The following is an 11,963-nucleotide window of genomic DNA, read 5'->3' as shown; positions in this document are numbered from 1 at the left end:
ACTAATATTAAATCGAATATTAAATATCGATTGTTAGGTTCAAATGGATTAATAATACTTAATATCAAATTGTCTCAAGGTATATTACGCATAAAACTTAAATGTAAGTCAAAAACACTGGCATTAAATTTTAACACGCATGTGTCTTTCATGTTGTCTGCCATTGATATTTTTTTATGATAAGATAAGATTGGTGACTTGTTTATGTGACAGTACAATGATAATAAAAGTTATCTGATCTCATTCTTTTTCCCATTAAGTATTTTGTAAGATGTTTTGTACCCAACTTTAACATTTCTTTAATAACTATATATTGTTTATTTTCGTCTAGTTTGTGTTATGACTCTGGCAAGTAGTCCCAGCTTAACTGACCAACTTCGATTATATGTGTAAACTAATTCATTCAAAGCAAGGCTGCTATTTCATGCCGTTAATAAAGATTTGACAGTACTGGAATTGATCTCAGTCTGGTTGCTGATAAAACTAGCAGCATGGAAATGATTTATTTACTTTTTAAGTTTTACCTCTGATGAACACAGCCGCTTGACTCCCACACAAGGGCATTTGTTCCATGTAAAAATGTGAAAAGGTTGTGTACGTTGTACTGATGTTGGGGGATGGCTCTGCAATTTGCCCAGCTCTATCCACCTGTGCCCATCGTCTTGGTAGAGGGGGCAGAGATTTATACAAGTGGATAAAGAAATTTGTGGACCATGAAGGAAAAGCCTGCATCTCAGATTCTTGTCTGATGGACAAAGTCATTAAATCCTTCTTTTTGTGTCTACCAGGGAGATGTTCGCATCCATATGATATATAAATCAGCAGGGGAAGAGGGACTGGGTGATCTCCTCAGTGGTAAGATGATGGCTGAATAATTTAATTTCCATTTGATATTTGTTGAAGCAAAATGACTGTTTGGTTTTGTGATTTACTTGAATTCAAGGTGCACGTAGAACGTGTCTCTGTCTGCTCCTTATTGATAGAAATAAACGTCTCTTGTTTACCAGGAGATCTACCGGAGCCACCTTTCCCCAGCCCTCCGTTTCCTGGATCAAGAGTTGTTCACAGGAGAAAAAAGAGACAGGTAAATCCTCTTCATGAGCAGACGAGGGATTCTGATGGACTTATTTTGTGCATGAGTATATTGAAAGTGTAAGATAATGAGAAGATCTTACTTTTTTTTTTTTGTTATTGGTCTAAACCCAACTATGCAGGCCCCATATGTTTTACATATTTTAAGTCATAGTCAGTAGTCACTTCTTCTTCTTTTTCTTCTTCTTCATGAAATATGCAGGCTGCTTCTTGCCTCGTCTTCTCTCAGTCACATGTCTCTGCAGCTGTGCGTCCCTGAGCTTTCAGTGCTGCAGACAAACCTGGTTTAGCAAAATTCATGTTTATTGTTTCATGATTACTTTTTTTTTTCTTCGTGACTGAGCGGATGTGTTGGCTTCTGTGCTTCACTGTGCTGTTCTGATGTTCTCCTTGATATGCAAAGGTTGGGAGTGTGTGTGTTAACGTGACGACACTGTTTTCTCAGGCTTCACTTTCGTCTCGAAGCGTTGAGGATGAGACCAAGTACATCGAGCTAATGGTGATCAATGACCATTTGATGGTAAGCTTTTAACTAGTTGCAGGTTGATGTGAATATGCAAATTTGACGCAGTAAAATAATTTGACGTTACGTTAGAATTCAAGGTAGTAAACAGTTCGGTTGACTCTTGAAAACTGGACATTAAATGCTGCCTGTGTTGTGCAGTTTTGATCCAAAACATGCTTGGCTATGATATATAATATATTTAGCGTCAAACATCATTTAAAAATCAAACATTCAGACATTTTGTACATATAGATGGCTTAAATTGATCTTTTCCAGTAATGAGTCCCATATTTATTTGTTTCCTCTCCTCTCTCTCTCTTTGTCTTTTTTCCCTCAGTATAAGAAGCATCGGCTTTCCGTTGGGCACACCAACAACAATGCTAAGACAGTGGTCAATATAGCTGACATGGTAAGAATTGTATTGATTCTCTTCTTGGAAAGCTTGCCACAAGCACTCCCAGGTATTACAGCTGAGTACACATTGCACTGATTTCTCATTTAACCAACCTCACTCTCTCCATTTAAAGCCTCTCCTGGCTCATAATATGCTGCGAGCAGCCATTAACCAGCCAGTTATTAGTTTCCAGATGTCAGAGGACCGAGACAGCCTCCCAATAGTACTGAGGCAGATATTTAAATGATTATTTGTAGCCACGTCTGTGTGCTGTGTTACTGAAATCTGACCTGCTGCAGGGTCATGCCGGTAAACTGATAGGCTGGTGACGCTGGAGAGAGGTCATGCTTTGCGTTGTGTCCTTGAAGATGATCATATGTAGGCCCTGTTTGGGAAGGACACATCGATTTCCAACAGAAGGAAATATTTATTACGTCCAACGACTATTTCCCTGCACCTGAAAAGAGGCCTGACGTGTTGTACTTTCCCCATCAGCCAGAAAAGTAAAGGAAAGTGTAGTGAAATGATTTGACGGAGGCAGAATAACATGTAGCACAGACCTGGGGCAGACTCACCGTCAGAAGGTTTTGTCGTTCCGTCCACACCACAACTCTCCTTAGAGGTTCACAACCAAAGGCAGTGTCAGGTTGTAGGGGTCACATTTGGACTGAGCCAAGCATATATCACTGACCACTTCCTTTTTGAGACAGACTCTTGGCGTTCAGTTTAACTTTGGAAGCTTTGCTCTTCTCCCGTGTTTGTCTGGCCTGAGGCCCCGACAGATTTCCGTCTTATGAAAGCAAACATTTTTATTTGTCAGCGCGTTCGCTCTTGCTCCGTCCTTCAGACTGTTACCTTTGTTGACTGTCTGGTCTCCCGTGATGTGCTGCTGTCTGGTGGACGGATCACACTGACGGTTCGACCGCTGTCACAATAAACAGCTGGGGATGTCGATGAGTGTGAAGCACGCCTGCCAGTTATGATATTGATCCCTCCATGTCATGTTGGCGCATTCAGTTCCTCTAGTACCCGAAGCTCTGTGACTTTTAAAAGACGACCTCTCGGTGTTAACCTCACTTTAATTCCCCCAGATTTTCAGGGAACAGCTCAATACCCGGATTGTGCTAGTTGCGATGGAAACCTGGTTAGCCGAGAACAAGTTTAACATTGACGATGACCCCATGGTGACTCTGAAGGAGTTCATGAAGTACCGAAAAGACTTCATCAAGGAGAAAGCTGACTCTGTTCACCTCTTCTCGTGAGTCTGGATATGCAAAAGGAGAATTTATTGTGTTGCGTTTTCTACTCCCTTCTATTAAATGTATGCACAACTTTGTCCTTTTTCAGAGGGAATCGCTTTCATAGCAGCTGGGGTGGAGCTTCCTATATGGGAGGAGTTTGCTCTCTTACTAAAGGAGGGGGGGTCAATGAGGTGAGTTTCCAAATTCACCTTCGGTTCAGGGACAATTAGTGACAATATGCAGGCTACATGGAGTACAGTCATGTGCTAATCTCATTATTTCAAAGTGACACTGAACACCAGCTAGATGCTCTGTTTTCTCTCATTAAATGTGGCATATTTAGATTTTCCACATCAGTGCTGTGCATGCATTCCTGTCTATTTTTCCTATCATTTATATTGATTTTTCACTCTCAACTAATTAAAAATTCTGCTTATACTTTTATTCCCGGTTCTCCGTCAGTATGGGAAAACAAATGAGATGGCCATAACTCTGGCTCAGTCTGTCGGACAGAACATTGGCATCTTCTCTGACAAGAAGAGGATCCTCAATGGTACCCAGATAAACCTTAATGAATTCTTTATTAATGACGAGCAATCATTTAAATCCTGGTTTTGATGTGACTGGCAACGTTTGCTTGTTTGTTCCAGGGGAATGCAAGTGTGACGATCGCTGGGCAGGATGTATCATGGATGACATTGGGTAAGTCAGTGCACCTCACAACCATCAGTCATGTGATCTGTCACAGATGCCGATGACTGAATCTGTCATCTGAGCCACAGATTGTGATCACAGTGTTGAGTTGGAGGCGACATTACTCACACTATAAATTATGGTTTTGTTTTATCACATCTATTGGAATGGATGGCTATTATCCCAAATCAAGTTGGGCAATTTCTATTTCGAATGTTCTCCTACACATATTTTCTATGTAATTAGATTTAATTAAAAGTAATTTAAGCCTTCTTATTGTTATAAACTGGTTAATTGTCTGAATCTCAGTTTAAATCTGCTGATTTCAGTGAATCCATCCTCTGGAGTGTTGTTGTAGTTTTATAATTCACCACTAGAAGTCACTCCAGGTTAATCAGACATACTGTGTCTCTTCATATTATATACAGTAACTTCATTCACCAGGTCTGTCTTATGTCATTTTTTTGCTTGCAAAGATTAGAAACTAGACAATAAATCAGCGCGTGTATGTTCTCTGTTGTCAGTTTCACGCAGGACTTACGACAGTGTTTGTCTTAAAATGTGTTTGTGTGCAGTGCAAGCTTGCTTGGCGTCCTGCCACAGCGAGCATATGGATGTGTGTACTTGTCTGCAGGTGGCTGTGTGTTGTGTGTTTGTGTGTGTGCCTACTGTATACCCCTCTTCTTAAATACTTCTTGCGTTTCCCCTCTATCCCGAATGGGACAGCAGGTGAGCAGAAGCTTGCTAGAGCGTTGCTTGTGCTGATTTTGAACCAACTGGCTGCCTCGGAGGAGGTTGTCAGTCATCACAACCTTTCCTGTTTCATTGTACAGCACTACGGCCAACGTGGCCCCAGCTTCTCTTTTTATTTAACTGATATGAACAAATACAGTTTGATGTCCTGTTTGTGAAACACTGGCTGTATTTTTCATAATCGTTTTGTACAGTTTCACATGTACTTAATATGTATTCTTTTGGCGGGCTGATCAGCCAAGGAAATTTCATTAAGTTGTCTTTTCTAATTGTTGAAAGGCTCTTTCTCCACTTCTTGCCCTTCGAAAGTCAAAACTTTTCATTACTTATTTTCGTCCATGTCTAACCGATTGATACAGTCTGCAATGTCATTCTCATCTTAGTTCAGTCCCCTTCACTTCCCTTTTAAAGACAGTACACTTCCTTTAACCTTCTAACTCCAAATCTATGGGTCACCAGGATAAACCTGCTCTGACGTCACAAGGTCACATGACAGAGGGCAGGCCGCTCTTTTGAGCCTGTCACCTGTGAATGGACCCGGCCCCAATTAGTTTTCTCTAATATCAAGTCAATGGTATTTCAGACATTTGTATTCAATGCGCGACCTCAGTCATGTCCATTGACGAAAATTTATTTTTCCCCTCTGCCCCTGCATGCCTGATCTCACCAACCCGACTACTACTACTACTACTACTACTAACTATCTTCACACATTTTTTCACAGGTTTTAGCCACCATGTGTGATTGAATGTACTTGAGTGTGCCTCTGGGTGGATTTGTCTGTTCGTGTATGCAACGTGTACTCCTATGCAGTTTGTGTGTGTGGCAGCTTTTTATGAGCATCCTAAATCCTAACTACACCTCGCATGAACTTGGTAAAAAAGACACAGTTCTTGTAGAAACCACACTGTCTGAATATGCTTGCAGGTTGAGTTAGGATTTGGAAACAGTACTTTTATTCTCTGAAAGTATGAACTACTTGTATGTCCTTTCCATTTCTTCTCACGAAAGAGCCAATGTTGCCATGAAAAGCAGGAAAAAAATATGTATATTTATTCATATAGAATTAAATGTGCTGTAACAGGATACACCGACATGTCATGGACTCTGCACACTTAATAAGTGCTGCAGAGATGAACCAGTGGTTGTGTGATGTAGATGTTGCCAAGACTCCTAACAGCCACCAGGGGGCTGAAGTGATGAATCTACATACATGTGGTGCCTAGTACACTATGCTATTATAGATTATGTACTAAAGGTGTAACATTTACAGCAGTGTTTTATTTATTTTTTGTATTCTACAATAATACATATTTTGATCCAAAGGTCTCATGTGAAAAAGAAAAGTGTTTTTTTATCATGGCTGAATAATAATACAGTAACGACTCTACTTCTCCCATTGACTGGTGAATCATCCAAGCATGTCTCATCTTTACTTCACCCCTTGCTATAATTTAAAAGGGGATGAGAGCTACAAAATTTTAACAAGATTCAGCCCTGGCACAAATTTAGAAATCAAAGGTACAAATGGCGGATAACAGCTGGGACGACTTTGAACCCTAATTACTGTAGGAAATCTTTATGAAATATTGTAGTGCCCTTCACCCATCCTCAATGCATCATTACTTGGCACCTTCTACAACCTTCATCATCACCACAGGTGCCTTCATTCAGTCACATTACATAAGAAATATACAGACTCCGACTCTCTCCCAGTGAGTCTCTCTGTTATTGCATTGTCTCCTCTGACAGTCCCGATGAGCCGCAGCGTCAGAGCCACTCTGGCTGAACACGTGTCTCCAGAATAATCAGGATCAGGCCTAACGGGGGAAGAGGATACACTCACTTTTAATTGTTGCTCAGTTTGATGTGTTGATTGATTTCATTTAAATCATCAGAATTAGTGCTGGGCATTTCATTAAACTAGTCCAGCCGTGATTCTGAACACATTTGTTCACTTCAGGCTCCAAGTAAATGTGTCACCTGGCTGCACTTCACCTGTTTATTTTAAATTACCTGGAACACATCAAAGAGTTGATGATGCCGTCACTGTTCTGAGCATCTTGTGAAAATGAATTAAATACTAATGCGGCCTTTTGTAGAGACTGTGATAATGCAATAACTGGATTTAAGAGTTAAAGGTAATTCACAGGACAAAGTAAAAACAGAGCGTCTCCATTCACATCCCTCACCACGTCTCCATATGATCCTCACAACATTAGCTGTCCTGTATATCTGTCCCCATGTTATTGTAAGGATCTCGTCTGAACTGTGAGTATTGTAAACCTGTGATACTCTTAATATTTATGGTGTCTTTGGTAAGAAATTCAACTTTACAATGCTCAGGTCTGTACTAGAGAATATAAACTTTAAGTAATACAGTGTAATGGTACAAAAGAAAAGGTAAACATTTATTATATAGGTAAAAATGCTTAAAGCTGTATTTTCCCCACACTATTTGCTAAATGTTTTGTCCTCTAGTGTTGTTTTGGAGCAAACCTTCTCTCTCTCACAGTAATATTTATGTATTTGATCTGCAGTAACAACATAATACTCTGTGGTTGTATTGAACAGTTTCTACCTGCCCAAGAAGTTCTCTGAGTGCAACGTGGAGGAGTACTATAACTTTCTGAACAGCGGTGGAGGAGCCTGTCTGTTCAACAAACCCCTGAAGGTATATCACACACGCACACACACACACACACACACACACACAGACACACACACACACACGCACACACGCACACACACCTTCACATGCATATATTAATTTGTGTATTCATTTTGACCTTGTTCCACTCAGCTGCTGGACCCTCCAGAATGTGGAAATGGCTTCGTGGAGCCAGGAGAGGAGTGTGACTGTGGCAACGCAGCGGTGAGTTAAAACGTCTGCAGCTGAACTGATGAATACAAATTGGGAGATGTATTCTGAAAAATTAACTTAATAATCATCCGAGGTCAAAACGATGGGCTAATTACCCGACAGGAAAACCACCTGCTGTGTCAGGCGTAGTCTGAGAGGATGCATGTGAAGCACTGAATTAATTTCACTGGAGAAATCGAGGCTCGTGTTTCCGGTGGATTCGTCCACAGAGAACTCTTTTTGAAACCGATTACATGATGTAAAGCACGACTGAGATCAGTTTTGGTTTTGCTTGTCTTTTAGGAGTGTGCCAGAGAAGGAGAGAACTGCTGTAAGAACTGCACCCTGACTCAAGGCTCCATTTGTAGCAACGGACTCTGCTGCAACAACTGCCAGGTACAAAACAAAAAGGCCAAAAAACAGATAAAACACAAAGTAAAAAAACAAACCAACAAAGTCTTTATCAGTTCGACAGTACATGTGCTGCAAATGCTGACAACAACAGCACAAATGCAGCACAAATAGAGCAAAGGACACGAGCAATGTTTCCAGGGACCCACAAAGGGATTAACGGCCATTAAAGTTATGACATTGCCTTTCATTTGAGATAATCCATCAAAACACACAATTCATTTGCCGTTTGAAGGCATTAATTAAACATTTATTCTGACCCGCTGTATGGGGTCCTTCCGGGTTATTTGTGCTGCATTTATTTGCTGGACTTGTATTTGCTCGTGTGAGTAAGATGTGTTGTCAAATTGATGGGGACGTTTTCTTAATTAACATGAGACAACGTTTATTTGTCCCATGTGTGGGAAGTTACCTTGTGACAGTAGCACAGACTTAGGTAAAAAGTATATACAAAAAACAATAAAAGACAATATCAAATTTGAAAGAGGATACAAAATATACAAACTCTGACAATTTGCATGCGTTTTCTTACACTGCAACGTTGAACTGTCCCTGCCACTGTCACAATATGCGTTTTTTTTTTTTTTGTTGTTGTTTTTTAATCCCCAACTGCCTTTTGAATTGCTATAGAATTATGGACATACACCAAAATAAATGGTCAACGAGATAAAACGTTGGCGTAGTTGTCACTGCGGCTTGATCTCAACCTCCCCCTGCCGTCTCTTTGATCTGTGTCGTGTGCCGCTGCAGATGGAGGTCTGGGGAGCTGTGTGCCGGGACGCAGTGAATGATTGTGACATCCAAGAAAACTGCTCAGGCAATTCCAGCCAGGTGAGCTCGGGCTTCCTTCGCCGTATAAACATGTGCAAATATTCAGATTCATGTCACAGCGGCACTGAGGCCTTCTCTGCTTCTTGCAGTGTCCACCGAATGTGCACAAGATGGATGGTTACACATGTGAAAAAGACCAGGTACGATGTCTGATGGCTGTATGAGATCTTAGATAAAAGCTTTAATTTATTAAAAGTCACATAATATATTTCTCTCCTTACAGGGCCGCTGCTTCAATGGAAGGTGTAAAACCAAAGACAGGCAGTGCAAGTACATTTGGGGAGAGAGTAAGTGTATTATCTCGCATGCATCTCTGCAGAGGAGGTCTCGCGCAATTAAATATTGCTGCCACTTACGAGGTCCCTGATGTTTCGCACTCAAAGTTATTTGCGTTGGGTCTCTCTCAGAGGCGACGGCAGCTGACAAGTTCTGCTACGAGAAGCTGAACATCGAGGGGACGGAAAAAGGCAACTGTGGGAAGGACAAGGACACCTGGATTCAGTGCAACAAACAGTAAGCCAGCCCTCGCTGTGTACTGATACGTACCGCTGCACGCGCTTCTGGGTTATTCTCTCAAACTGATTTGCGTTTGCACCTTTGCACTTCAGGGATGTTCACTGTGGCTACCTGCTCTGCTCCAATATCTCGCCTGCCCCACGACTGGGAGAGCTGCAGGGAGGACTGACCTCTTTCTCAGTGGCCCGACACAGCGCTTCTCTGGACTGCAGGTACAGCTCATTGACTTAAGTATTCAAAGGCAAAACTAATAGACTATAAAAAGACATGTTTCTTTAGTTCGCTGGGTCTCTATCTCTAAAATAATATTCTACTTGATGACTGTTGATGACTTCCATTCATTTTTTCCATAGTTTATAGTTTCACCCTCACTTTTGGGCCCTTTAGGAAATGATTTGTTGTCAAGGGATTTTTGATAACATAAGTTACTCTATAACTAAGCGCATGAAGACATGAAATACAAAATACTTAGTGTACTGCGTACAGTGCAAGCCTAATCTTTCTCCTATGAAGCGTTACTGACTCAGTCGTGTTTGCTGTTCAGTGGCGCCCACGTGGTGATCGACGGAGACACTGACCTGGGATACGTAGAGGACGGGACAGCCTGCGGAACAGACAGCATCTGTTTCAACCACAAATGCCTCCCCGTGCAACAGTTCAACTTCAGCACCTGCCCCGGGACCACCGACAAGTCCATTTGCTCTGGACACGGGGTACCCACCGACTGTGAACACATGTCACACACTTACACAACTACATCAGCCATTCAGCTGAAATCATCAGCAGGTTTCGATCAGGGAGATCTTGGCTATTGCTGATTTTAGTCATTAAAGACATTGCTCTGGTCAGTTCCTCAAATCCTACCTTCAAGTCGTACATTAAATGAGGAACACAAGCAGATTAAACCACACGAGACTTTGTCACAATTTAATATCTCCCGTTTTAAGGTCTTAAAAACCTTCAGTTTTTGAGTGTTGTGTAAGGACAAGAATAGAGAAACCTTTATTTGTCCCACAGTAGGCTCGGGGGGATGCAGACCTGTGACTCTTCAGTCCCAAGCCGCATCCTTAACCACTACACCACAGCTACTTGCTGCTAGCTTGTAATAATATAGCTCATTAAAAAGTATTTATTATGATGTTTTATAAATTTCTGGGAAAATATCTCTGTGTTTAGAAAAGATTCAGTGTCAATGTCCATCAAGTTCAAAATCAGAGACAATAAATGTGGCTTGGGCCAAAACCACGTATTCTTCTAAGCTGTCTTCTCTTTATATTTCTGCAGGTGTGCAGTAATGAGCTGAAGTGTGTGTGTTACCGGGGCTGGATGGGAGATGACTGTAACGCCATGTCTCCTTTCAGTTACCTCGTGGTGGGACCCACTGCGTCTGCTTCAGGTAGAGATTTCCCTCTGTTCAGCCCTCTCTCTACGTCCCATTCTCTCCCTATACGTCAACATTCAGGTCTGCACTTCATACAAGTACTTCTCCACTCTTTCTGCTTCATCTCTTTCTGTTTTTTTTTTCTTACCCCGGCGCTTCTCCTGACCCTCAGATACTTTAACCAGTTTCTTTGCATTTATTTGTGTTTGTTGCGTTGTTTGTTCGTTCATTTTAGATTTTATGGCGGGCTAACACCTGCTCTTTACAACCAGCTGCATTTGTATTCACTAAACCACGCATGCCACTCTTTTTGTTTGTCATTATTTTCACACTCATTCTTTGTCGACAGGCTGATGTCTTTTCCTGGAGTGACTTGAGGTCAGATTTGAGTTCATTTTTCATTGTGTTTGTCCTGTCTTTGATGTCATTTCCCGGTCCTTCTCTTCCTCTCTCATACCAAACTTCAGCACAACATGGCCGGCTTTGTCGTGACCCTCATTAAATTGGAAACAAAAAGCATTGCGTTTTTAATGTTAAGTAAGTTGTTCTCAAAGTAGCACTGGAGGGTGACGTTTCTTTGTCCCTACTTGTCCTCCTTCTGAACTTTCCCTGCTAATGGTAGTGTGTTTTCGTCTCCTGCTGCAGTGTTTTGTGGTTTGTGTATCCCCGTGTGTATAGAGCACTCAGCGTACAGGAGGCTCGCATCCAATTAACACACATCTGGCTTCCCGCTCTCCTCTCTTCCTCTGTCTCAGGTATCACCAGCACCAACATCATCATCGGGGCTATCGCGGGCTCGATCCTCTTCCTCGCCCTCATACTGGCTGTTACAGCCTGGTGCTACAAGTGAGTGTTGCTTTTGTGCGCGACGCACAATAATGTGCAACAGATCTGGTGAAAGATTAATGACCGATGGCCACTGTCCTCCTCACAGGAGCTACAAGCAGAAACGCTTCAACGAGTCAGAGGTTCACAGAAGATTCTGCCGGTTTGATGACTTTTCTGTTTTTAGAGTTCATTTAATTTAATTGTTTAGCACAAGATCCACTATTTACAGTCCAAAACCTTGTAAGGTATGAATTACAAATCGGGATTTATCTGAAGAAAATATCCTTGACCAGTGGTCGCAATCAGATCCATTACTAAAGTGGTTTTAACACAACTTTACACATTTACTACTACAAGCAATCGTCTTATTTGATTTGTCTGCACAGAATCATGTACACAAAATCTTAAACTGCAAAGGAACTAGCAGCTAAGACCTTGCTCAGATAAAAAAAACT

At 41.5% G+C, this 11,963-nt stretch overlaps 1 protein-coding gene across 2 annotated transcripts in view; it reads left to right on the top strand.

The window, feature by feature from the left end:
- adam22 (ADAM metallopeptidase domain 22) overlaps positions 1-11,963 on the top strand; it is a 52,974-nt gene that overhangs the window by 33,429 nt on the left and 7,582 nt on the right. For both annotated transcript variants that reach the window (XM_047597942.1, XM_047597943.1), the window contains exons 7-26: positions 789-855; positions 1,008-1,084; positions 1,538-1,612; positions 1,935-2,006; positions 3,083-3,249; positions 3,339-3,423; positions 3,695-3,785; positions 3,883-3,934; positions 7,253-7,352; positions 7,482-7,553; positions 7,845-7,937; positions 8,703-8,783; positions 8,873-8,923; positions 9,007-9,070; positions 9,191-9,296; positions 9,392-9,511; positions 9,844-10,012; positions 10,584-10,695; positions 11,436-11,526; positions 11,615-11,668. In XM_047597942.1, coding sequence (XP_047453898.1) covers positions 789-855; positions 1,008-1,084; positions 1,538-1,612; positions 1,935-2,006; positions 3,083-3,249; positions 3,339-3,423; positions 3,695-3,785; positions 3,883-3,934; positions 7,253-7,352; positions 7,482-7,553; positions 7,845-7,937; positions 8,703-8,783; positions 8,873-8,923; positions 9,007-9,070; positions 9,191-9,296; positions 9,392-9,511; positions 9,844-10,012; positions 10,584-10,695; positions 11,436-11,526; positions 11,615-11,668 — 1,799 coding nt within the window. The remainder of the gene's footprint in view (positions 1-788; positions 856-1,007; positions 1,085-1,537; positions 1,613-1,934; positions 2,007-3,082; positions 3,250-3,338; positions 3,424-3,694; positions 3,786-3,882; positions 3,935-7,252; positions 7,353-7,481; positions 7,554-7,844; positions 7,938-8,702; positions 8,784-8,872; positions 8,924-9,006; positions 9,071-9,190; positions 9,297-9,391; positions 9,512-9,843; positions 10,013-10,583; positions 10,696-11,435; positions 11,527-11,614; positions 11,669-11,963) is intronic.

The sequence above is a fragment of the Mugil cephalus genome, chromosome 11 (assembly GCF_022458985.1).
Source record: "Mugil cephalus isolate CIBA_MC_2020 chromosome 11, CIBA_Mcephalus_1.1, whole genome shotgun sequence".
NCBI classification, from domain to species: Eukaryota; Metazoa; Chordata; class Actinopteri; order Mugiliformes; family Mugilidae; genus Mugil; species Mugil cephalus.
This window is presented reverse-complemented; position numbering and strand designations above follow the sequence as displayed.